Source organism: Castor canadensis, chromosome 4, assembly GCF_047511655.1.
Source record: "Castor canadensis chromosome 4, mCasCan1.hap1v2, whole genome shotgun sequence".
Lineage (NCBI taxonomy): Eukaryota > Metazoa > Chordata > Mammalia > Rodentia > Castoridae > Castor > Castor canadensis.
This window is the reverse complement of record NC_133389.1, coordinates 88,507,478-88,534,207: the sequence shown is the minus strand read 5'-3', so window position 1 is coordinate 88,534,207 and position 26,730 is coordinate 88,507,478. Positions and strand designations below refer to the sequence as shown.

General features: G+C 40.7%; 1 protein-coding gene across 6 annotated transcripts in view; it reads right to left on the bottom strand.

Moving 5' to 3' along the window:
• Positions 1 to 26,730, bottom strand: part of LOC109699322 (MLV-related proviral Env polyprotein-like) — a 55,845-nt gene that overhangs the window by 5,110 nt on the left and 24,005 nt on the right. For 3 of the 6 annotated variants that reach the window (XM_074070582.1, XM_074070583.1, XM_074070581.1), the window contains 2 exons: positions 19,249 to 19,344; positions 2,216 to 12,168 (listed from right to left, as the gene is read on the bottom strand). The exons of 1 other annotated variant lie outside the window; for it this stretch is intronic. In XM_074070582.1, the coding sequence (XP_073926683.1) occupies positions 2,216 to 3,245 (1,030 nt within the window). In that variant the 5' untranslated portion in view covers positions 3,246 to 12,168; positions 19,249 to 19,344. Of the gene's footprint in view, positions 1 to 1,544; positions 15,998 to 19,248; positions 19,345 to 26,730 lie in introns of those variants that run through there. 2 more of the 6 variants (XM_074070586.1, XM_074070584.1) reach the window with 2 other exon arrangements.

The window sequence follows — 26,730 nt, the reverse complement described above, 5'->3', positions numbered from 1 at the left end:
TTGGAAAAGTATGCCACTGGTCTCTTCCAGGGACCTAGCTGTTGGGTCAAGACTCCTTTGGCTACCCCGTTTTTCTCATCTACAAACAGAGTGAATGGTCTTGTAGGATCTGGCAAGGCTAAGGCAGGGGCCTGTAAAAGAGCGTCTTTTAGCTGATCAAAGGCCTGTTGTTCTCTCTCTCCCCAACTCCAATCTGGAGCTTCTTTGGTGGCCTCATATAGGGGTCTGGCTATTTCCGCAAATCCTGGAATCCAGAGTCTACAGAACCCCGCGGAGCCCAGGAATTCTCTCACCCCCCTAGTGGATGTCGGGGATGGGATAGCCAGAATAGTCTGTTTCATGGCATCAGTCAGCCATCTTGCCCCATCTGCAATCCGATAACCCAAATATGTCACTGACCTTTTACAGATGTGAGTTTTCTTGGCACTTGCCCGATACCCCAGCTCACCTAATTCCGTTAGCAGGTGTTCAGTAGCCTTGATGCACTCCTCTCGGGTTTCTGCCGCTAACAGTAAGTCATCAACATACTGTAATAGAGTGACTCGTGGGTGGCTCCGATGAAAAGGTTCCAGGTCCTGGCTCAGGGCCTCATTAAACAGGGTGGGAGAGTTTTTAAATCCTTGCAGCAGTCTGGTCCAAGTGAGCTGTCCGGATTGGCCCCCATCTTCTTGCCATTCGAAAGCAAATAGCGGCTGACTAATTTCTGACAATGGAATGCTGAAGAAAACATCTTTCAAATCAAGGGTTGTATACCATACTTGCGAGGGGGGTAGGTGGCTGAGCAAGGTATAGGGATTCGGAACGGTGGGATGAATGTCCTCCGTCCGCTCGTTTACCTTTCGCAGGTCTTGCACAGGCCTATAGTCCCCGCTTCCCGGCTTTCGGATGGGGAGCAGAGGAGTATTCCAGGCAGACTGACAAGGCCGCAGTACTCCTTCCTTTATTAGCCTGTGGATATGAGGGGCTATGCCTCTTCGGGCCTCCTCAGGCATAGGATACTGTTTCACCCGAATGGGGAGAGCAGAAGCCTTCAATTGTATAACTACGGGCGGGAGGTGTTTGGCGAGGCCGGTTCCCGCAGTCTCTGCCCAGGCCGTGGGAAATCTTTTTACCCAATGAGTCATGTCCCCTCCTGGTTCCTGTTGACTCTCAAACAGATGATGCTCGTCAGCCAATGATAGGGACAAGACATGAATCGGGCTCCCTTCTCGATCAGTCACAATTATTCCATCTGGTTCAAAATGGATATGGGCCCCTATTTTGGTGAGTAGGTCCCGTCTGAGCAGGGGAGCGGGGCTCTCAGGGACGACCAAGGAGTGTGTGACCTGGTGTTTTCCTAAGTTCACCTTTCTTTTGGTAGTCCATGTACATAACTGCGTACTGGTGGCCCCCTGAACAACACTTGTTCGTGCCTTGTTCAAAGGTCCATGTGCCTTGTTTAAAACTGAATATTGGGCGCTGGTATCCACCATGAACCCCATCGGCTTCCCCTCCACATGCATTGTTACCCAGGACTCGGGGAGGGGGTCTGAGCCCCGTCTCCTTCAGTCCTCTTCTCCGGCTAGGAGGACTCTGGCCTGCTCTACTGCTCGTTCCCTTTCCCTGTTTTCCCCCGGTCTCCTTCCAAACCCTCTTCTTCCCTTTAACTTAGGACATTCTCTCTTCCAATGCCCCGTTTCCTTACAGTAAAAACAGTGTTCCTTATCCGGGGTCCTGGCGTGGCCCCCTCCCCTGGGTTGGTCCCGGACACCCGCTAGGAAAATACGAGCCATTTCTCTCTGTTGCTTTCGGTTTTCCTCAGCCTGGAACTCCCGGTCCTCCTTTCTCAATTTCTCCTGGGCCTCCCTGTCTTCCTTTCTCTGTCTTTCCTCCCTTTCTTCTGGAGTTTCCCTAGCAGTAAAGACCTTTTCTGCTACCTGCAGCATTTCCCTTATAGTCATCTCCCCTAAGTTTTCCTGTTTATTGAGTTTTCTCCTAATGTCTGGAGCTGCCTGATTAATGAATGAGAGTACCACAGCAGACCGGTGGAGGTCCGCCTCAGGGTCAATAGGGGTGTACTGACGGTATGCCTCATAGAGGCGCTCTAAGAAACCGGCTGGGCTTTCGTTTTCCCTTTGAACGACTGCTTTCACTTTTGCAAAATTGGTGGGCCTTCTGGCGGCCGCTCGGAGACCGGCCATAAGAATCTGGCGGTAGATCCGAAGACGCTCCCTACCTTCTGCGGTCCCGAAATCCCAATCAGGGCGGCGTAGGGGAAAAGCCTCATCTATGGCCGGTTGGAGAGTTGTGGGTCTCCCATTATCCCCCAAGACGTTCTTCCTCGCTTCGTTGAGGATGCGCTCTCGTTCCTCCGTCGTAAAAAGAGTATTGAGCAGCTGATGACAGTCATCCCAAGTGGGACGGTGTGTATGCATGATGGACTCCAAGAGATCTATGAGACACTTGGGGTCTTCAGAAAAGGGCGGGTTCTGCGTCCTCCAGTTATATAGATCACTGGAGGAGAAGGGCCAGTACTGAAACTGTTGCCCTCCTCCTGGTCCCCCTTGGCCCACCATCCGGACTGGAAGTGTAGGGACAGTTTCCTCCCCCTGTGTTGATGAGGGGGGCCCGTCTTCCCCCTCCCTTTCCCGGATCCCTCGGGGGCAAAGTCTTCGACCCATTCCTCCTCCTGCTGCCAGTCCTGTTGAGGAGGATGAGGAAATTTCCTCCTCCGGGGCACTGGCTTGGCCAGGGGGAGTCACGTATGGAGGCGGCCGATCTTCCTCTGCCCCTGCGAGGGATGGGTAAAGGGGGGAACTCTCTGGTAAGACCGGAGATGGTGAAGGAGATGCCCTAATTTGAGGACCGGTCAAGGTGGGAAGAGGAAGTTTTTCCTCCTCCTTTATGACCAAGGCGGGCGTGACTGGGGTTTTAGCCCCGGGGGCCGAACTGGAGGGGTGGGTCAGAAAAACTGTTAACCAAGGGGGAGGGTTCCTCACCAGATCCTCCCACACCAAAATGTAAGGAACTTGGTCTGGATGGCCTCGATTGTCTGGCTGAAAAATGACTGCTTTAACCTTAGTGATCAGGTCTAGGGAGAGGGAACCTTGAATGGGCCACCCGACTCCAAAGGTGGGCCACTCTGCAGAACAAAAGGTGTCGAACTTACCTTTCTTGATGACCAGACCCGCATGTAAGGCCCTTTCTTTAACTTCTGAAAAGTGAGAAAGGATCAGAGACTTTGGGGTTGTTTGTCCCTGTCCCATTGTGGAAGGAGACTCAAACACCAAGAGAGATAGAACAAAAAGGGTAAAGGCAACAATAATTCCACACACACACAACACTCTCCAGCACTCGCTCGGACCGGTCCTTCTCTCACACTGGTGCGCACCCCATTCAACCTCCTCACCGTCCAACTGGGATATCAGGCCGAAAGGTGTCCACTTGACGGGTGGTCGGTCGACTAGCTCAATTAGTTCTTCACCTGGCGCCAGGGTTCCTAAAATGCTCGAGCCCAAATGAGAGGAAAGCCTCTCCCAATAGGACCCTGTGGTCCTCCTTGCGAGATTCCCAGAATGAATCTCCCTGGGGATTGGCCGAATCCCCGCAGCGGCCCAAATGGAACACTCAAGTTCCTCCAAATGAGGGTCTGGGATCCCCTCCCAACGCCTAGGACTTGGGATCGCCCCTGCTTTCTCGCAGGCAGGTTCTGTCTCTCGAGAAAATGAAATCTCGGTGGGACCTCCAAATGTTAGGACCCGGAATCCTATTCCCCCGAGAGACAGAGAGCCAGGCGTGAATGCAATCAACAAAGCAGAGTTTATTGGGCTGGCTAGCCAGGGTCGAGCTCCCACACGGACACGCAGGACCGGTTAGGAAAACACGACCCTGAGCCTCTTTAGGGGAAATCTTATATAGACCGCGGTGGCATGCATATTTTCGTTATCAACATTGGGCAAGCAGGCAGAGCACATCTTGCGCGTACCTCACATCTTGCACGTACTTCACATCTTGCATGTACCCCCCGCTCACATTCCCCACATTCTATATGCCCTAACTGAGCCCTGCCGCATTGCTTATCTTATCTACATGGGGTGTTTGGTCCTGGTTTCTCCAACAAGGGGGTTGGGGCCCGCTGAGACCTCCTATTCCTTTCAAAGTCAGTTTCTGAAAGAGGTTTGTCAAAAAATTTCTCATTTTGATTATGGATTTATCATATTCACATGTTAGCTGTATGGAGAATTATCTCTAAAGGGACACTAATGAAAATAGCTGATAGGCTGTTACAGAGTTTCCAGAGAGAAATCATGGTAGCTGAGCCTCAGATGGTAGAAATGTGGGGAGAAAGAAGAGAGAAATTAATGCTGAGTCCTAGTTTTCTGGCTTGGGAAACTTAGTGAATGGTGGAACAATTTACATCCAAGAGCTGCCACTGACTAGTGTTTGTCCTTGAGCAAATTATACCAAGCCTTTGGGGTCATTTTCTGTATTTATAAACACATGTTTAAGAATAGATTGCATTTCATAGGGTTATTGTGATGACGAAAAGAGTTAATATGTGTAACTTAATATGTGTACTTAGCATTATATCAATACATGCTGTTATTACTGCCAATTAGTATATAGTTAAAGGAAGGAAGGTTTGAGTTTGAGGTGAGAGACAAGCTTACTATTAAAGCTCATAATGAATGAGTAGTTTTGTAAGTTATCTTTCAGTAAAGAGGGTCTGACCCATCTTAAATGCTGCCAAGGGATGGAAATGGATGGAGCTAAGAAAAGACCCACTGGGAGTCATTGGCAACTTTCAAGAAGGGGCAGAATTAAGGGGAAATTTTTTTCTTTTTTTCTGTCTTCCTTCCTCCCTTCTTCCCTCCCTCCCTTCCTTCTTTTTTTCTATCTTTTTCTCTTATTCTTTCTCTCTTTCTTCCCCTCCCCTCCTCTACCCTCCTTCCTTCCTTCCATTCTTCTTTTCTCTCTTCCTCCTTCCTTCCCTTTTTCAAGTTAGGGTCTCTCTATGTAACCTGGCTGGACCCAAATTTGCAATCTTCCTGACTCAGCCTCCTAAATTCTGGGATTACAGGCATGAATTACTACTCCTAGCTCTTTCTTTTTACAATAAATTGTATTACATATATTTAAAATATATAACATGTTGTTATATGACATATAGAGAAGCAAATGAACTTATCCATCATCTCACTTGGTTACCATTTATTTTTGCTTTTGTGGCAAGAGCAACTAAAATGTACTCATTTAGCATGAATTCCATATACAGCCCAATTTTATTATCCATAGACCTCATATTGTACCTTAGATCTTGACTTGCTCATCCTACAGATCTGCTACTTTGTATCCTCTGGCCTACATCTGCCCACTTTCTTCTTACTAGGGTAAGGAGAAAGAAATGTGGTTTCAGCCAGAGAATAAAGACATTTCAGAAGGAGATGAATTTTCCTATTTATTTTTACTTCTCAACATTACAGTGTGTTATTGCCTGGGTTGGTTCTGGGCATGGAAGTCAGCTGCCCCCAAAAAGCTTCAGGAGAGCAGAACTCTGGAGAACATGACTGCAATTATAGAGCAAGACTGAATTATAGAACAACAGTAGATTACCTGGGGTGTGATTTATCATAGGACTAGTAAACAGATTACTATAACTACAGGTTGTTCAGAAGTCTGTATTAAATTCTTGCTGCAGCAGGAGAAAGTGAATAACTAGACAAAGATTCATGAGCACATATGTTTCCAGCTTTGAGCTACTGTGTGGAATGAAAACTGAAATTGCAAATACCATAGTATTCATTATTTTCCCCGGCAGACTTTAGTGTGAGATTATGCATGACTACATGCCTCCCACAAGTTTGCACAGGTTTAGGAATTTTCTTATTAAGGTTGTTAGGCAATCTGCATTTTAGCAAGGGAAGACTCTTCCCAGGCATGTAAATTTTGACTTATAATTATGTATCCCTCCTTACTGAATTAGTGATGAATTACTTTTTTCTTTTCCTCTTTGTGTTTTTAAGGAAGAAGGCATTATTTTAAACCTATTGTAAGTGGAGCATCTGTCATTGACTGGTTTTAGATCTATCACAAATAAGTTATAAATTAGATTCAATTATAAAGCCATTAACACACTGCACATAAATAGAAAATGAAAATCAAGCTCTGTAAAAATAGAAGATTTAACATGCATTTCTATCTTTTTGCCTTCTGGAAATTCCACTAAAACTACCAGTAAATGGATATTTTAAGATTTAAACCTAATAGGTAGAAAGAGTTATTTAAAGAGAAGAAAATTTTGAAAGCCAGAAAACAGATGACTACTTAGTGGTAAAGTGAGCAGATTTGAAAATATTGACTCCACTCAGGCTGTACAGAAAACTAAAAATTAATCTGACTTACAGAATATCCAAAAACTTAGAAACTAGAGGAGGAAGATTGTTAGGAAGCCTGCTTTAGAAAGAGTGGCATCCTTAGCCTCTTTCCCACATCCATGCAGCATCCCCTTCCCTAACTGGAATGGTGATGGTTTATTTTCAGAATGAGTTAAAATGGAAGAACATGGTGCAGTTGAGGAAGAGGGAACTATATTAAAAATAAAGGATTAAATGAATCTACACGTTAGCTCCTGAGATGCCCCATGCCAAATCTGTCTTTCCCTGTTGTGGGCCCAGGACACAGAAAGTTAGACCATCACGCTTCAGGCAGAACATTGGAAGCATCTTCTCTGGGAAACATGGCTCATCCATGATGAAAGAACCAACATTGGAAGAAGGGGAAATGGCAATTATAATTACATGCTTGTACATGCATAGAGTGTCACCAACAACTCTGTTGAATCCACCTGCAAAACAAATCTTGACTGTAACTCCCAGCCTTCATCTGTAGGGTAGTCACCAAGCCCTCCCTGTTGGGGACACTGGGACAGTAGCCTTCCCATTGCTTCCCTGCCCTCCTTGCTCCCATTCTCAGTTTAATCTCCACGCAGCATCCAAGTAATACAGTTTAAAACAAACAAGTCACATTGCTCCTGTGTTCAAAACCCTTAGAGCTTTTTCTCCACACATGTAATAAAACCAGATTCCTTAGCAGGACCTCCATAGACACATGTGAGCTGGTTATGATTCTTTTTCAACTTCTAGTGCATTTGTACCCTGGAGACTTTGCCACTCTAGGCTCCTTTACCTGCTGGCCTCTCAACCCCTGCTTGCTCCAATGTCATCCCAACAGAGAGACCTTTCCTAGACCTCTTTCTGTACCTTCCTCCTCATACCCTATCTGCCTGTCATTGTCCGTCATCTCACTTTGATGTATTTTTCTTCATAGCACTTGTCAGCAGTTACCCTTTAAATATATATTTACTATTTAGTTGCTTATTGCCTTTCTCTACAGAATATGAAGTCCCGGGAGGGCAGCCATATTTGTCTCTTTTGTTGATTTATTTCTAAGCCCCTTACATAAGCCTGGTGCATGGGGGTTATTAATTAATAAAATTCTTTTGAGCGAGATGTGGTGGTGCACACCTGTAATCCCAGCACTTGATACACTAAGGCAAGAGGATCAGGTGTTTGAGGCTAATCTAGCCTACATAATAAGACCCTGTCTTAAAAGAAAGTTACTTTGAATAACTAAGTAAATAAAAAAATACACATTATTTTGAAACTAATGCCTTTTCAAGGAAGAAATGGTAAAAGAGAGACAAAGGTCTGCTATTTTTCACAGAAAAGAAAAACCCAACTATTTATAGCAGATGCTTGGGAGACAGGAACTGGGAACATGAGTGTCAGGGATAAGCAAGCCAGAGAGCCTGACTGACTTTCACTTCTCTAGGTCCCCTGCTTTCAACTCTCATAGCACCCAGGGCCAAGCTGTGGTCTCTGCACTGCTGCACACCCATGACAGTTCATTGTGATAAACCAGGGAAATGTGAGGGCATCCATTTATATGTTCTTTTTTTCCTAAAAAGAAAGGAGGCATTATATTAATTCATAGGTTTTGAATACATGTATATAATTTACAAAGTATATTTTGTATTGCATGTTCAAAGTATGTCATTGACACGGTTATACAATCAATTTGACTAAAAGAGTTTGGTCACAAATTGATAGCCTGTAAGTCTTGTAAAGTGGTAGATGTGTTTGACTTGTCCCAGACTATGTTAATATTACTTGAGTCAACATGAAAATCCAGAAGTTTCACATAATATTTTTGGCTTTTTTTGAAACACTAGAGGAGCTGGTAATGCTGCTTCTGTGATTTGTTGGAGCCAGCAAGCATGTATAGGGTGTGTGTGTGTGTGTGTGTGTGTGTGTGTGTGTGTGTGTATGTGTGTATGTGTGTGTATGTGTGTGTATGTGTGTATGTGTGTGTGTATGTGTGTGTGTGTGTATGTGTGTGTGTATGTGTGTGTGTGTGTGTATGTGTGTGTGTGTGTGTGTATGTGTGTGTGTGTGAAGGTCTTCCCAATACCTTTCTGTGGGTTTTCACATTCAGTCTGCCTCCCTCATTTATCAGCCAGACTCTACATGCATTTTAGTTTACAATCTTTAGCTTATAGCTCTTTTCTGCCCCTATTTCTCAACCTGAGCCAAAGCACTTCTACTTGATAGCAGTGGAAGGTCTGAAATTTGCTAATATTCTACTTAAGAAAAAAAGATTGAATTCAGAGAGAGCTCTTTTTCAACACTATACTTATTCTCTTCCAATCCTGTTCAGTGACAGTAATAGGGGACAGAGTATTTGTTGACACACCAGAAACTGAACTTGGAGTGCATCCCTGTGAATCATCAGTCTTGGGTGTGTCCTGGCTAAGAACAACTAATCTATAGTCCACAGTATTGTACCTTAATATTCTAAATATGTATGGTCCTTCTTTGTTATGTATGCATCTATGGCCACATATACACTTCAAGAACTACTTTTGGGGGCTGATGGAGTGGCTTAACTGGTAGAGTGCCTGCCTGGCAAGTGTGAGGCCTGAGTTCAAACCCCAGTACCACCAAAACAACAACAAAAAAATCATTTCAAGAACTGCTTTTGCTTTTGGTACAGTATTTCTGAGTTCCTCAAAGGATCCAGTATTGAGACTGAGAACATAACAGATATGTTGGTTGAGTGATTAACATTTTTTTTAAAAAGAATAATATTGGGCTGGGGAGTATAGCTCAAGTGGTTGAGTGTCAACCACTTTAGCAAGTGCAAAGCCATGAGTTCAAGCCTCATTACCACCCCCCAAAGAAAACATGATACTGACCATAACATATATCACCATGGCTTGCAGGGTTAAATACATATAGTATAAGAAACACACAAAGAATATATATATGACACAAATGTATTTATATGCAATATCCAGTTTTCCATCTAATTAGTACATTTGTCTTTCAATTCAATCAGTTGTCTTGAATTGCATAACCCATTTCTGCTGGAGAAGTTATGTATCTCTCTTCTTATTTAGCAGCTGCCTCACCCTCTGTCATCTCAACCCTTTATCTTATCATGTTCAAAGCCATTCTGATTAATTTATCTTATCTCATTGTGAAAGACTCTGGTTACCACATCTCTTTTTTCTTACTGGCACACACAGGGAGTGTGCGCTCAACTCTGCTGCTTCACAGCTTCCCTTTGACAGCCGTGAGTAAAAAGTTCTCTGCCTGGATGGCAGTACCCTATTTTATATATGTGTAATAAGTGTAGGGCACACAATGGTAAGTTTAAAATAAACTGGTGGACAAGCATTCGTAGGGTGGTATAAGGGAAGCTTTTAGCTCACTTTTTAATTTTTTTCTATTTTTTCTAATTGAACAATTAATACATGAATATATTTTCCTTGCAGAAACTATAAATTTGTAGGCCAAAATAAGGTCCTCTTTGATTATCTCTCAACGGGACCATACCCAAATCTTAACCCTGTCCCAAATTTTTCCTTGAAATTTGAAGTACAAGTACATATAGTATTTGAGCATGATGCAGAAAGGAAAACAAAGCTTACAGGAACAGTAACACTAACTCCCTTTTACTAAGCAGGTGCTGTGCACAACAGTTCCATACAGGGTATTCACTTGTTCAGCAAACTTGCAGTGAGCTACTAGTTAAGTGCCCTCAAGTTCATTATCATCTCCAAGTTTGGCATCAGTTTCCACCACATACTGATAAGAAAAGTGAGACTCAGAAAAATTATGCAACACATTCAAGATTATTTAGAGTTAAGTGATTGGGATTCAAATTCTGGTCTGTCTTCAAAACCTGACCATTCTTCTATAATTATCTGATGGTTTTCAGATTTTATTTTCCTTGTGGTACTGGGGTTTGAACTTAGGACCTTGTACTTGCCACCAGATCCATACCACCAACCCTCAAACCATTTATTTTAAAAACAGAAGTTTTTAATAGTTTTAATGAAAATAAAAATAAATGTGACCTGCAACGCCATCGGACAGAATGAGGGTATGCAACAGAAGACAGTGGGTGCTGCTGCTCTCACAATGGCTATGACCTGCAGTAACCTGGGTGAGTCGCCAACCAGAGCTCCCCAGTTAAGGGGGTGTGAAGATAATGGGCTTTCTGCTGCCACCACAAGCAGGGGGACTCAGAGATCATGCAGCAAAGTAGAAAAAGGCAAACGACAAGGAGGATCTCAAGTAGCTTTGTGACTTTGGGTCCAGCTCTCTTGCCCTTTGCCTGTGTGCCTGGAGCCAGTACCACCATGCTCATGGTTCCTCCTCACAGCATCAAGGGCATTCTCTTTGCCCGAGTCAGCAGCGGGTCTCTTTTGTGCTTCCTTCACCTCAGGTAGCCTCTCTCTCCTGGGGCTCTCCTGGGGCAGGGGTGAGGGGGTTACCCCTTCCCAGTGTTTTTTTATTCTCATAGGGCACATCCCAAAGTATTAAAAGTAGCTTTGTAAAAAGTAAACAAATAAAAGTATATGGTCACATTGTAGCTCAATGCAGAGAAAGATAAAAGTGAAGCCCCTCTGGTTTTTTCAGTGGCTGTCTGCACAAAATGAATTTATTTTCATCAAGAGGACCAGATGGAATTACTTATATGAAACACCTCAATGGCCCAACTCCCCTATTATTAAACCGCTTTAGGGACAAATACCAAACATCTGTGTTGGTAGAGATCAGTACGACACTGTTTTTTTTTTTTTTTTTTTTTTTTTTTTTTTGCAGTAGTGGGGTTTGAACTCAGGGTTTATTCCTTGAGCTACTCTGCCAGCCCTATTTTTTTTTTTGTGATGGGTTTTATTGAGATAGAGTCTCACAAACTATTTGCCTATGCTGGCTTCCAACTGTGATCCTCCTGATCTCTGCCTCTTGAGTAGCTAGGATTACAGGTGTGAGCCACTGGCACTGAACTAGGGCACTGGTTTTGGAATCAAAACACCTGGCATTTCACGTCAGCTCTGTAACTTTCAAGCTGTAGCCTTGTGCCTCACTTTCCCACATCTGTAAGATGGGGGTAACAGTGATAGCTTCCTGAGGTAGACAGTATTCGAAGAGGGTTTCTGGTATGTATGCTCAGATAATTGTCCTACCTCACCCAGCCCCTAGTGTTGGATGGCACTAGGGCATCACTCTAGGATTGTAGTTAACTAAGAGATAATGCTGGGGACTTCTGACCCCATCAGCCTAGGAGAAAGTAAAACTTGAGAGAGATTCACCTACCTACAAAAGAGAAATCAAACAGCCCTCAAGAGGAGGACCACTGTGCATAGCTATCTTAAGCAAACAAAAATGTCTTTTTTTTTTTTCAAAAATGGAGAACAGGAAGGCAAAACAGATCCTGTCTGGGGTATTGGTACCAGTGGGAGAGGACAGGATATAAAGAAAGGGTGTGGGAGGTGAATATGGTGGAAATGTTATGTATGTAAATGCACACATACATAATATCATGTATGTAAATGGAAAATTGAGACCTGTTGAAACTATTCCAAGAATGGGGGGAGGGGAGAAAAAGGAGAATGATGGAGGGGATGAATTCAACTATGGTATATTGTAAGAACTTTTGTAAATGTCACAATGTACCCCCAGAATAACAATAATATGATAATTTAAAAAAAAAGTGGAGAACCTACTCAACAAGAAGCTGAAGTGATGATCATCTGAATAGATGCAGAAAAAGCCTTTGACAAGGTCCAACACCACTTCATGATAAAAGCTCCTCAATAGAACTCCAGCAGCTCAGCAACTAAGAGAAAGTATGGACAAATGGGACTTCATAAAACTAAAAAGCTTCTGCACAACAAAAGAAATGGTCTCTAAACTGAAGAGAACACTCACAGAGTGGGAGAAAATATTTGCCCGCTATACATCAGACAAAGGTCTGATAACCAGAATATACAGGGAACTCAACAAACTAAACTCTCCAAAAATCAATGAACTAATAAAGAAACGGGCAACTGAACTAAATAGAACTTTCTCAAAAGAATAAATTCAAATGGCCAAAAAACACATGAAAAAATGGTCACCATCTCTAGCCTTAAAGGAAATGCAAATCAAAACCACACTAAGATTCCACCTCACCCCTGTTAGAATAGCCATCATCAGCAACACCACCACCAACAGGTGTTGGCGAGGATGTGGGGAAAAAGGAACCCTCTTACACTGTTGGTACGAATGCAAACTAGTACAACCACTCTGGAAAAAAATTTGGAGGCTTCTTAAAAATCTAAACATAGATTTGCCATATGATCCAGCAATACCACGCTTGGGGATATACCCAAAAGAACGTGACACAGGTTACTCCAATGGCACTTGCACACCCATATTTATTGCAGCGCTATTCACAATAGCCAAATTATGGAAATAGCCAAAATGCCCCACTACTGACGAATGGATTAAGAAAATGTGGTATTTATACACAATGGAATTTTACTCAGTCATGAAGAAGAATGAAATCTTATCATTTGCAAGTAAATGGATGGAACTGGAGAACATCATTCTGAGTGAGGTTAGTCAGGTTCTCCCTCATATGTGGTCTTTAGATCTAGAGCAAATACAGTAATGTGGTTGAACTTGGGTCACATCATAAGGAGAGAGCACACACTGGAGGAATCGGAATAGGTAAGAAACCCAAAACATGAAAGTGTTTGATGCCCCCACTGCAGAGGAACTAAAACAGAAACCTTAAAGTGACAGAGGTCAATGTGAGAAGGGGATCAGGAACCAATGTAAAGATCAGTTAGAGATGAATCAACCTGGGTTGTAACACATTTGTACATGGAAGCAATGCTAGGAATCTCTCTGTATAGCTATCCTTAACTAGCAAAAATGCTTGTCTTTCTTATTATTGCTGATATCTTCTCTTCAACAAAATTGGAAGCTGCCTGGAAGCGAGGGGAGAATAAGGAGGAGGCGGGAGGTAGGGGGGAGAAATGATCTAAACAATGTATGCACATATGAATAAATGAATTTAAAAAAAATTCTTCACAAAAATAGAGCTGGGGGAGTGGCTCAAGGTGAAAGTACTGCAAAATAAATAAATAAATAAATAAATAAATAAATAAAATTTTTAAAAAGAAGCTGAAGTGACCTCTTAAAACTGAAAGTAGTCCCTGGTTGAGAATTAACAAGAAAGCAGGGGCCTTGGCTATTGTCCTAGTCAGATTAGGATACTATAAACAAAATACTTAGTTTGGAAAAGTTATAAACAACAGAAATTTTTTGCTTAGATGCTAGGAAGTCCAAGATCAAGGAGCTAACAGATCTGGTATCTTACAAGTACCTGTCCTTTGACGATGCTGCATTCTGTATGCTGTTCCCCAGGTAGGTAAGCAAAATCTTGCCCATTGGTCATGGCTCCAACCACAGACCCTCACAATGAAGATCCTATAACAAGGGCCCCTGCAGGCAGTTTCTCAGATTCCCTGGAGGTAATGTCTATCTCCTGAGCGATGCTTTCTCCCTGCTCCATCAACAAAAGCCTGACTTGCAATGTGGTAATGTGTTGTGCCCATACTCATCTTACCAATCAAATGCACACATGACTGGTCTCTGTTTTATTAAAGCTCTCCATCTGAACTGACCCCATCCAAGCCTATAGGCATCCTGGAAATCTGAGTTGGCCCCCATAGGATCAAACTTGTTCTACCACTTCCCTGGTTTTTCCTGACTGACTTTTTGTTAACCTCACAGAACGGGTCCTTTCCCCAAAAGAACGCATTTCTGGAAATTGACTGAAACAATTCTTTGGTGGCAAGCTTTAAGGTGGCTTGAGCATAGGAGAATTGAAAGGGGGAAAATATTGACTGAATTTTCAAACTTATGTATTGAGAATGTACTATATGCAAAGTGCTATGCCAGACATTATGGAGATCCAGAGAGGGAGGTATGGTTCATCTTCTCCTCAACTTATTTGGGTGATACAACAGAACATAAGAAATTAACAACACTAGGGGAGCAGGGCAACAGAGAAAAAGTAAGTAATAGAGGGGGTTAATCTGATTAAGCATGATATACATGTCTGAAAAACCAAGGCAAAACCCCCTTGAACACTTAAAAAATGAAGGACAAGGAAGATAAAACAGGTTCTGTCCAGAAGTGGGTACCAGTGGGAGGAGAGAGGGCAAACAGAGAAGGTGAAGAGAATGAATATGGTGGATGTATTTTGTATTTGTGTATAAAAATAGAACAATAAAATGTGTTGAAATTGTTCTAAGAATGGGGGGAAGAGGGACAAGGGAGAATAATGAAGAGGGTAAATCTAATTAAGATATGCTATAAGCACATATATAAGTGTCACAAAATATCCCTCTGTACAACTACTATACACAGTCATAGCACAAATCATAATTTAGTATAACAAAACAACAGATGTTACAATACATCTGAACACATGGTTGATTAATGATAAGTGGGAAGAATAACTTCTATACAAGTTCTTAGTTCTTCCTTTCTTTCTTCTTTTTTGTTTAGGTGGTAGTACTGGGGATTGAACTCAGGGCCTAGTAAATGCCCTACCACTTGAGCCATACTCCCAGACCTTTTTGCTTTAGTTGGTTTTTAGTTTTGTTTTGCCAAAGCTAGCCAAGGACCACACTCCTTCTACCTCTGCCTCCTAAGCAGGTGGGATCACAGGCATGTGCTTCCATGTAGCTCTAACCCAAGTTCCAGAAGGACCAAATCACTGTGGGCTTTTTGATTCAAGAAACCACCTGAGAATAATAATTTTGAACTGGCTTTTAAAAGATAGGCAGGTAATGGGCTGAATTGTCTGCTCCAAAATATAGACAGTAAAGTCCAGATGGTGAAGTCTAAATGTGACTATATCTGGAGTTAGGATCTTTAAAGAAGTAATTAAGTAAAATGAGGTTACTTATGTGGACTCTTACTTCAGTAGGGCTGCTGTCCTCATGAGATGCACAACTAAGCACAAACTCACACAAAGGGAAGATCACCTGAGGCTATAGGGAAGAGTTGGCCATGGACAAGCCAAAGAGGGACCTCAGAGGGAAAAACCCTGCCAACAGATTGGTCTTGGACTTCTAGCATCCAGATTTGTGAGAAAAAAAGTACTCAGACTGCGATATTTTATTACAGCAACCATAGGAAATTCACACAAGCAGTAGCTGTTAATGTTTGCCCTTTTAAAAACAGGGGAATCAACTAGTTCTATACGAGAAAGAGAGGGATATAGAGGGGACATTAGAAGAAACTGGAAAGAATCAAGAAGATGCGGTTCAAGAAATAATGGAGAGCCGGAGTGGTGATACATAATTATAACACTGGTATTGTAAAGTAGACGTAGGAGGATCCTGAGTTTTAGGCAAGCAGGGACTACCTAGCAAGATACTGTTCCAAAACCCAAACAACAACAACAAACACACAAACAAAAAAAACCCAGCTGGCTCATGCCTATAATCCTAACTACTTGGGAGGCAGAGATCACGAAGATCAGGTTTGAGAACAGCCGGGGCAGAAAGCAAGACCTTATCTTTTTTTTTTTTTTTTCCTCTGCATAGTCAGGTTGCTTTTATTACTAATTGGTCTTTTTTTTTTTTATTCATATGTGCATACAAGTCTTGGTTCATTTCTCCCCCCTGCCCCCACCCCCTCACTTACCACCCACTCCACCCCCTCCCCCTCCCCCCCACCCCCTCAATACCCAGCAGAAACTATTTTGCCATTATTTCTAATTTTGTTGTAGAGAGAGTATAAGCAATAATAGGAAGGAATAAGGGTTTTTGCTGGTTGAGATAAGGATAGCTATACAGAGCATTGACTCACATTGATTTCCTGTGCAAGACCTTATCTTAAAAATATCCAACACATAAAAGGGCTGGCAGAGTGGCTCAAGTGGTAGAGCACCTGCCTAGCAGGTATGAGGCCCTGAGTTTGAACCCCAATAAGAAAGAAAGAAGATAAGTGACTGTCCTTTGAAACTTTGTTTAGGAAAGAAAAACAGTATTATCTGCTACAACACAGAAATCCATTTAAGATAATGGAGGAGAAAAAAGGAGAGACCTGTAGGGAAATTGGTGGAGGTAAATAAAGCTCAGAAGAAAGGAGAAGCTGCCTGAACTATGGAAGACAAAAAAACACAGAGAAAGGGAAACACATGGGTCCTCAGATGAAAGGCGGTAAAACATTAAGAATCCAAGGGAGCTTAAGGAATTCGAAGGAAGCCTTGAGAAGCAAAAAACAAACCCTACACATTTGGGCCCATGTTATGTAAGTCAGAAACAGCTTGTTAGCTAGCACTATACCATTCAAGGCTAGAGTCTGCAGGATCAGAAAAGAAAGAAAAAGAGCATGATTTTAAAGTAAGACAGAAAATTATATGAGAAAACGGGATATGGGCATTTACTTTTAAATCCTTTCTTGGATCCTCTGAACCCATAAATTCTCTGTTTGCATAAATTAGTTCAAGTTATGCTTCAAAACCAAGCATAAAAATAAAATAACTCTATGAATGGAGAAAGAGCGAGACATTCCTTGTTGGCTCTTTTGAAGAGACTGGATATAATTTACCCAAGGTTTAATTTATGGACAAGCCAACCACACACAGCACTCTTCTGGGGGAAACTGTGAAGTCCGTAACCCTACTGAGAAAGTAGCTGTGTTCTATACCTGGTCCTTTCTTATTCCTCAACATCTAATTCTCCCATCATTGGATGGGAACCAGAAACATGCATTTGACTCTGAAGCCACCTCTTTTAGATGGGATTGTGGCTTGTGCTTTAGCACGGAGCTTCTGTTCAAATAAGAATACTATAGAGACAGGCAGACACTGTCTCTTAAGAAATTTCATGTGGAACCGACTAATTGTGAATAACTTAAAGTTTTGAGTTACACAAAAGGAAGGTTAAGCAGTTACAAAAACACAGAAGCCATAGGTAAGCAGAAATTAAAGGTATTCGTTGCAGAGTTGAGAAATTATTGAGTAGAGCAGGAATGGTGGCAGCACAGATGGAGGGCCGCTGAGTCACCACAGTTATGGGATCCCTGAACTCATCAAGGAAACAAGAATATGACTCAAACAGTGACTCTTCTCTGAATGCTTCAAGTTCCTAGTGAGTCTCGTGTCCAAGAGGCCTGATTAATAGCTCTTCCTGATTTCCCAGGAGGTTCCTTGTGTCTTTATTTCCACAAATATCCTCATAATACCCTTACTTCCAGAAGAGTGAATAAGTCCCTCCTCCTGTTATAGGCAATCGTTCTCAGAACATTTTGGTCCTTGTGGTCCAAATGGAAGAATCCAAGCAGAACACATGGGTATAAAGGGAGTTTATTAAAAGTTAGGAAAGAAAATACATAGGGGGTGCAGGTGGAGTCCACCGGCAGAGAGAGCAGGTTTCTGTTCTTTAGGTGTTTTTAAAACCTACACTACCCCATAGGAGGGCAGACTCAGGAGACTCCCACCCAATAATGAACGAGTGGGGAGGGGCATGGGCAGTTCCCAGCCAGGTGAGGGTGGTTTGGGCCATCCCCAGGCAACCTACATGAGCCCCAAACTTTTCCTACTTGTAGACTGCCTCACTCCTTGTAGTCAAATGATCTTAGCAAAATCTCAGTGATAATATTGATGAGCATAAATTTAACATGTATTATTGCCAAGTACTGGGCTAGTGATATTGCACATCCTAGTTCATTTAATTTTCTTGACAACCCTACGAAGCAGGTTGCTACTATGTGAATCTTTTTGTCCCTTCCAATTTCATGTGCTGGGAGCTTAATTTCCAATGCGACAGTGTTGGAAAGGAGGTGTTTAGGTCATTGAATGGATCAACATTGCTATAAAGGGCTTTCAGGAGTGGGTTTTCTCTGCTTCAACTCTTCTACTGTGTGAGGAATAACATTCCTCCGTTCTGGAGGATTCAGCATTTGAGACAAACCCCTCCCCAAACTCCAAACCTGCTGGTGCCTTGATCTTGGACTTCCCAACCTCCAGAACTGTGAAAAATAAGTTTCTGGTTTTTATACATTACCCCGGTCTATAGTAGTCTATAACACAAAATGGTTTAAGACACAGGTAATACTATTCTCATCAGTTTAGGGATGGAGAAATCTAACTTAGAGAAAGTACCTTACCTGCCCAGCATCACACATTTTGCAGCAGAGCTAATTTTCAAGCACATCTGTGTAATTTCAGAGCCCAAACATGTAATTATACTAACTCCTATCAAATTACTTTGAGTTTTTTTTTTTGGGGGGGGATCATTTTGAAAGTAGAAAGTGGAAGTCAACTACTCCAAGTCAAAAATCAGTAATGTATTGATCAAAATGAATAGGGAAAGAAAAGACTCGTCATGAATATTATGTGTTACGAAATAAAACCATTATGTTTTTTACTGAAACTTCATAAAAAGAGAAGTTTCAGAAAGTTCCTCCAAAGAAAGAAATGATGAGTGGACATTAACCACTAATTGTAGAAGCATAACATGTCAGATGTATTGTTTTATTTTTAATAAATGTTTAAGGAAAATATGTATTTTTTTTCTAGTTTAATGGTGACCTTGATTTTTCTGAACTAATTTTTTCTTATAAAGTCCTAAGCCCCTTAATAATGCATACTCCCACAAAGGGGTTTTTAGAAGCCAAACTTGAAGTGGAGAGATTGTTTTGCATAAAAAAAGAGAAATGAAAATATAGAGTTAAAATATATATATATATGTACAAAAAGAGGCTGTGAAATCTAAATTGTAAGATTCCAATTCTAATTATGCCGAGATAAGAATTAAAATTTATTTCTAAAAATTGGGAAATTTAGTAGAGATATGTGGAGTATATACCTATTTGAAAATGAATAGTAATGTTGAGAATGTGTTACCTCCAAGAAGACTTAGATTGTTGTATTTTCTTCACTGCTGTATCTTCAGAAGCTAGAATAACCTCTGGCATGTAGTAGGTGGTGCTCAATAAAAATCTGTTAAATAAAATGACCAAATGATCAAATTGGCTGATGGAGTTGTTCAAGTGGTAGAGTGCCTGCTTAGCAAGTGTGAGGCCCTGAGTTCAAATCCCAAACCCCAGTACCAGAGAGAGAGAGAGAGAGAAAGAGAGAGAGAAAGAGAGAGAGAGAGAGAAAGAGAGAGAGAGAGAGAGAGAGAGAGAGAGAGAGAGAGAGAGAGAGAGGAATTGTTCTCTGAGTTCACATTCTAAATGATACATGAATTGATAAGTCATTCAGCATTTTTGGGTGCAAATTTTATTTACTTATTTGTGGAATTTATTTAAAGGATCTTACAAGAAGATAAAGTTTGTCCTACCAGACATAAAAATTAACAGCATGGTACATGGTGTAAGAATAGGCAATAAATCAACAGAACAAATTAGATTATTTTGAGAGATTTGTGTGTGCATGTGCACATGTGCGTATATGTATGTATTTAGCATTCCACCAAGATGGCAGTACTAAATAAGTATATAAAATAAAATGAATTTGCTTATGACAAGTTGATTAGAAAAACAATATTAATTGTCTTTGATATCATACAGCAAGCTAAAGTCCAGAAAGATCAGTGACTGAAACATTTTTTTTAAAGAAAAAGAAAATTATAGGGCTGGGGTATAGCTTAGTTGTCAACTGCATAATTATCACATGCACGGCTCTAACATCAATCCCTAGCACAGAAAACAAAAGCAAATTATAAAAGTACTAGGAAAAACTCACAGAAACATTTTTATAACCTCAGCAAAGTAAAACTCTAAGAGTAACACAAAATCCCAAATTACAAAGAAAACATTAAAATGTGAACAATTTTATACTCTAGAGTACATGACAAAATAAAAAGTGTGGAATTAAGAGGAAAACTAGACACATGAATATGATATTGAACACTAAGGCTTATGATTGTTACTTTAAAATATTTCCTAAAATATGAGAGCAATACAATATTACCAAAACTTTAGGAAAACAGATGCTAGAAAAAAATACCTATAAGTATAACACAATGACTATCATTTTAGTTTATTTTTTTGCAATATTTTATAGGCATTTTATATTGAGGTGTTTCACATACCATGAAATTCATTTTTTAAGTGCATAGTTCAGGGGATTTTAGTACAGTCACAAGATGTATACCCATCAACACTCTCTAATTCCAAAACATTTTCATCCCCCTCCCGATTAAACAGTTGCTCTCCACACTCTCCCAAGTTCCCAACACTACTTTCTGTCCCTATTTATTTGTTAAAGGCACATTTTAAACTCCCTTGACTGTAAGAGCCTTCCTTGTTTCATTTAACAATCTCGCAGAAGCAAGCTTTCCATAATGAATAGATCATCTTCAAATTTTAAGTTTAGATAAATCATTTCTAAAATGTTTGCAAAGGGAAAAAAGAGAGGAGAGAAAGAAAAGACACAGAAAGGAAGACAAATAAAAGTTAATTCCAGGCTATCAACTAAAAGATTAACATGTAAATAATTTATTAGTGAGCGTGCAACATAGCTCAAGAAGTGAGCTGCAACTCAGAGTATTGAAGATAAGAACATTTTTTTGGGTCTGATAGCCTTACTATTGTATTAAATCAAACAATCAAGCAAACAAATAAAACCCTTTTTTTTTTCTGATGCTGGGTATTGATCCTAGAGAGCTCACATATGCTAAGCAAGTCTCTAGAACTTAGTGATAGCCCCAGATCTTTATTTTTTTTTTGAAAACAATACTTTTATCAAAGTAGTATAGGCACATGATTACAAAAACTACCAAAACAAACAAAAACCCAATAATGCTGACAACCTTATTGTGAAATGCAAGAACACTTTGTTGCTCCATCTTGCCTTCATTACGCCATTTTGTGTTCCACTTAAACCCTACACCAAGTCTAACTCTTTAACAGCTACAATTTTTTAATTCTTCTGAGTGGTTACATCCCTATCTGTAAATAATACAGTCATATTGCCATTTCTTCATTTATCATACTATCTGATCTGTGGACTTCCTTCCTATTCTGAAAGATGAGAGCTTAATCACTAATACCCTCCTCCCTCCCAGTGTGGATGTCTCACTTTTAGTTCCTCTATTGCAATTTTAGGTAACTCACTCAGTTTAGCTCTTCTTTGTAACTTATGTAATATATTTAACTTTGTTTCCTGTTCTGTTAACTACAACCTGTATCTCTCAACTTCCTACTTTGTAAGGGTTCCTTCCCCCTAAAATTCTCTCATTGCTGGTTTCTGTAAGATTGTGAAGTAGTCCATGCACATATGCAAAAATAGAAACTAGTACAACAATGCATAGCTATCTACCACTCAACTCTTTCAAATCTTAATGTTGTAACATACTTGTTCTCCTTAACAACAAAAGCATTGCAGATCCACTGATGTGTACTACTGACTTAGTCTATTTCTCTTCCACCCCAATTTTTATCATCAACACCTCCCTTATTAACTCAGGATTTATCATTCTATCACAAGATTCTATACTTTTGACACATACTTTGCCTCCGTACACATTATATATTAGCAATGACATTTTCAAAAGTAAAATGGAAGCTGCTAGGAACTGGGCAACACGTTTCTAAATTTTTAGGCTTTCTTTTTTTTTTTTAATCTTACTGTAAAGAAAGCAAAAATTTCCTGGAGCATGACTCACAAGGCAAAAAGTATACCCATAAAAGGGCAAATAACTTGGCGGTGTAAGTGGAATTATGGGATACACAAACGAAGACTATATTTTTCACCAAGGTAGGTCTTAGATTGGGTCATCCACACAACAAAATTTAGGGCTAAAGGTGAGCAGGTTATTATTGACCAGACTTGCCTCACCACACTCACACAGAAAGAGAGAATCAGGGAACGTGAGCCAAGGCTGATCCTTAGAGGGTTTAACAACACAGATCTCACATCAGAGAAATGAAATAAGAAGAAAAGTCAGGATTTGCATATTGACCCTGCTTTCATCATATCCAGAATTAATAGCTGGAATAAAGTTGAAGCACAACTTCAAACATTTAAACACTTGATTGAACATTAGAGAGGCAGAGGTGAGAATCACAAAAGAGTGAAAAAAAGCTCAATAGCATGGAGATATAACTCCAAAGACATCCACTTTTCTCTATGACTAAATAGACTTCAAATTTTTACAAGGGATTTTTTTAAAGTAACCCATAATTTCAATATAACTGTACAGTAATTTTTTGTTTCTTCATAATCTTCCCAATTTTATCCCCCTCACACACAAACATTTATACAAACAAATATATGGCATATATACAATGTTTACCTAGTTTAAATTCTAATACAATATGCAATTTGACATGCATATTTAAAAATTAATATTGACATTTATTCATTATTTATCATTCTCAATATTATTGTTTGATATCGTGTCAGATACCTACTATTAGAAATTACGCTGTTGTAACTACAGTGCTGCTATTCTCGACATAATGGGAGAGGGTGCTAAGGAAAATTATAATATAAAAATGTTTTTAAAAAAAGGTCTATGTGGAGCTGGGTGCCAGTGGCTCATGCCTGTAATCCTAGCTATTCAGGAGGCAGAGATCAGGAGAATTATAGTTTGAGACGGGCTTTGGCAAATAGTTTGTAAACCTCATCTCCAAAATAACCACAGCAAAATAGACTGGTGGTATGGCTCAAGTGGTGTAGTATCTGCTTTGCAAATGTGAAGCCTTGAGGTCAAACCCCAATCCCACCAAAGGTGGAGGGGGATGGAGGTGTATGTGGGAGAGCCAGCTGATTTGACAGGAGTAGATCGTTTATTGTAAATTAATTATTTATGTTTTAGACCCACCTAGTATATAGGCAGTTGTGGTCATGGGGATTTTTTTCTTTTAAAATTTGAAGACATTTATGCATGATTAAAGCCATAGGTAATAATATATACCCAAAATTAATCAGCACCACATCCCATTTTTAATTTTTTTTGTTTGTGCTTTTGAGATGGAGTCTTGCTGTGTAACCCAGGCTGGCCTCAAACCCCCAGCCTCCCAGGTGCTGGGATTACTTATGAATTACAAAGTATTTGCCTAAACTGGTCTCAAACTATAGTCTTCCCGATCTCTGCCTCCTGAATAGCTAGGATTACAGGCATGAGCCACTGGCACCCAGCTCCACGTATAAACATTTTTATATATTATAATTTTCTTTAGCACCCTCTGCCATTATGCTGAGAATAGCAGCACTGTAGTTACAGCTACTATTTCTAATAGTAGATAGATATCTGACACAGTATCAAACAATAATATTGAGTAATGAGTAAGTATGCATCACCATGCCTAGTTCATTTTTTTTTAAATGAAAGATTATTCCTAAAACGTTGATGTCTCCTTTATACTCCTCTACAGTCTGGTAACCTCTTAATGACTACAAGGCACAAGAAGACAATTAACCCCAAAGTCATCCACACAAAAGTCCCATCCTAAAGGAACAGGGACTGGTATGATCTATGGAGAAAGACTTACTCTTTAATGGGTTGCTGTAACACAATTGCAATAATAGCCTATTTATATGATACATTACAATTTGCAAAGTGTTTTTGTGGCCTGTACGATAGAGGGGACATGATGTAAGCTTCCACCAGAGCTGCTCTGCTACCAAAGAGTGGGTATGGAATGATCAATAGGTAAATCTGTGCTGCTTAATTTTAGCAGCTCAGAAGGGGGATTACTGGAATGGCACACAAACAATTTTTGACCCAATCAGGGACACTTCTCAGGTGACACTACTTCAAGCTTTTTTCCTGTTAGAAGGTAAGCAAGATAAATCCCTTCTTCTTGGATTAGTGTAGCTCAGAGGTAGCTGAAAGAGGGACATCACTACCTAGGTTGAAACAGAGAGCTCCAGCAAATGCACTATTAAGAGACAGTGCTCCTAAGCCTGAAAAAAAAGAGCAAAGTGAGACAGAGAGGACTTCCTCAGAGTAAAGACAGCAGCACTTTTCAAAGTACAAACTTACTGCAAATTGCTGAATCACATGGAGGTTTGAAATTAAGGACAGGGCTACAACACTGTGCCTCTCCAGCACTCTTTTTTTTAGAGGTACTGGGGTTTGAACTCAAGGCCTCACGCTTGCTTGCCCTGTTTTTTTTTGTGTGTGTGTGTGTATGTGTTTTTGACATAGGGTCTTGCAAACTATTGGCCTGGGGCTGGCTTTGAACCACAATCCTCTTGATCTCTGCCTCCTGAATAGCTAGGGTTATAGGCATGAGCCACCAGCCCCGGGCCTTTCCAGCACCCTTTCTCAGGGATCCTGGTGCACATGGCTGGCTCTCAGGCAAGTTGATGCTGATAAAGTGTAAGACAAGAAAGAGTGAGGTGTGGTGATGCACTCAGTAAGCCTTGTCCTCAGGAGGTTGAAGCAGAAGGATAGCAAGTTCCAGGCCAACATGGACTATGTAGTACCTTTTAGGCCAGTCTGGGCTAATAGTGAAACAAACGGAAACAGAAACAAAACAAAACAAAAGAAGCAAACAAACAAAAAAGACAAGTATGGTAAAGAACATACAGAATGGAATAAAGTGGAAATATTTGAAAAGAAGAAAAGGAGGTAGTATTAGAATTAGTGAGAAAAGGAGCGTGTGTGTGTGTGTGTGTGTGTGTGTGTGTGTGTACGTATGTAGTCACGCATCACAGTGATAGGGATGTATTCTGAGAAATGTGTCTGTGGGCAGTTTTGTTATTGTGCAAATAGCATAGAATGCAGTTACACAAACCTAGATGGTTTACCCTCTGCACACCTAACCCACATGATCTATTCATCAGCATACATAGTCTTCACTGATCACAATGCCACCACACAGTGCCTGACTATATAATGCATACTGATTCAAGTTGAAGCTAATGGCAAAAATATCACCATTTATATCATATAACATACAACAAAATAAACAGAACTTCAATCACTTTAGCACTTGAGCATAAGCTAGAGAAATAAGAGCTAGAATCACAAAAGAAAGCACAGTATTTCACACACATGTATATACACAAATATGCACATATACCTACATTCACACATATACATACATGTGTATACATATACTGTACGTATATACATTTGTGAAATATACACCTATGTATAAATTGGAGAGATCAATAGGAGAAAATAGAAGAATTACAGCAAATTCCAGATGTTAAATTCCATAATTTATTTCATTTTCACTCAATAACTGCTGGCTAGAAGCAACACAAAGATCTAATTAGGATCAGTTTTCCTGTGTCTCACTCCTTCATGGTGACTACTCACCTCTCTAACAGCAGAGTACATTTCATATGGGTCTTTTTTAACATCAACCATATTATGATGTGTTACATTATGTGTTTATTTATCTTTTCCTGCTAGGCTCTGAAGTTCTTAGCAAAGAACCATGTTCTACTTACCTTCATTTCTTTGGCACCCAAAGCAGTATTTGGGCAATGGATATACTCAGTACAGCCTCACTGAAACTGAAGCGTAGTTGGTCACAGAGAGCTCAGTTGTCCTGCTAAAGCCACTTCTTCCTGCCTTGAGCAATTCTCACAGCTTTGGTCTCTCCTTTGTACAGAGCATCAATGGCTATTATACCAAGTTCACAGGGGCTCCCTTTTACTTTCTTCCATAGGGGAATAACTTCCATGTGTGTTCTGCTAAAGCTAAGATGTTAATTTTTCCCACATGCTATTAAAGAAAAAAATAACGACTATTAAAGACCTAACATTGAGACTGAGTAGCAAAGCTTTACTGCCCAGTGGGGAACCTGGCCCAGAGACAGGCACAGATTTAGGAGACCTATGAGATTCAGGAGAAGACAAAGTGAACAGGAGTTTTTAAATCCAAAGAGTTCAAACTGTCTCTGTCTCATAATAGGAAAGTAAAGCATCTGAGCAATGTTCATTGGCTGGTGATGTCTGGGTTTGTTGGCTGATTGGGGCCATTTTGCGATTATCATATGCAGATGCCCCATGACCTCACCAAAAGGGGACTAAGTCCTCCACTAGGGTAAGTTCCTGAGTTTTCGCAGGCTTGATAATTTAGAGTTTAGCAATGCACATGGTTTAACCTAGGGTTCAAGAAAGTGCCCATTTCTACTTCTATCAAGAAGATCATAGCCAGCGTGTGTCTCCTGCATTGTGGGTGACTCCTCTCTCCAACTGTCCTACTTCTATGAGGCATATACACCCATTTAATGTCTACTGTATGTCAGGGACTCTACAGCACTTAGAAACCTTACAAGTAGGCTTGGATGTGGCTCAAATGGTAGAGTGCTTGCCTAGCTAGCATGAAGCCCTGAGTTCAAAAATCTCAGTACCACGAAAAAAAATTAAAAGGAAAGAAACTTTACATGAGAGATCAAGGGAACATCATCATTT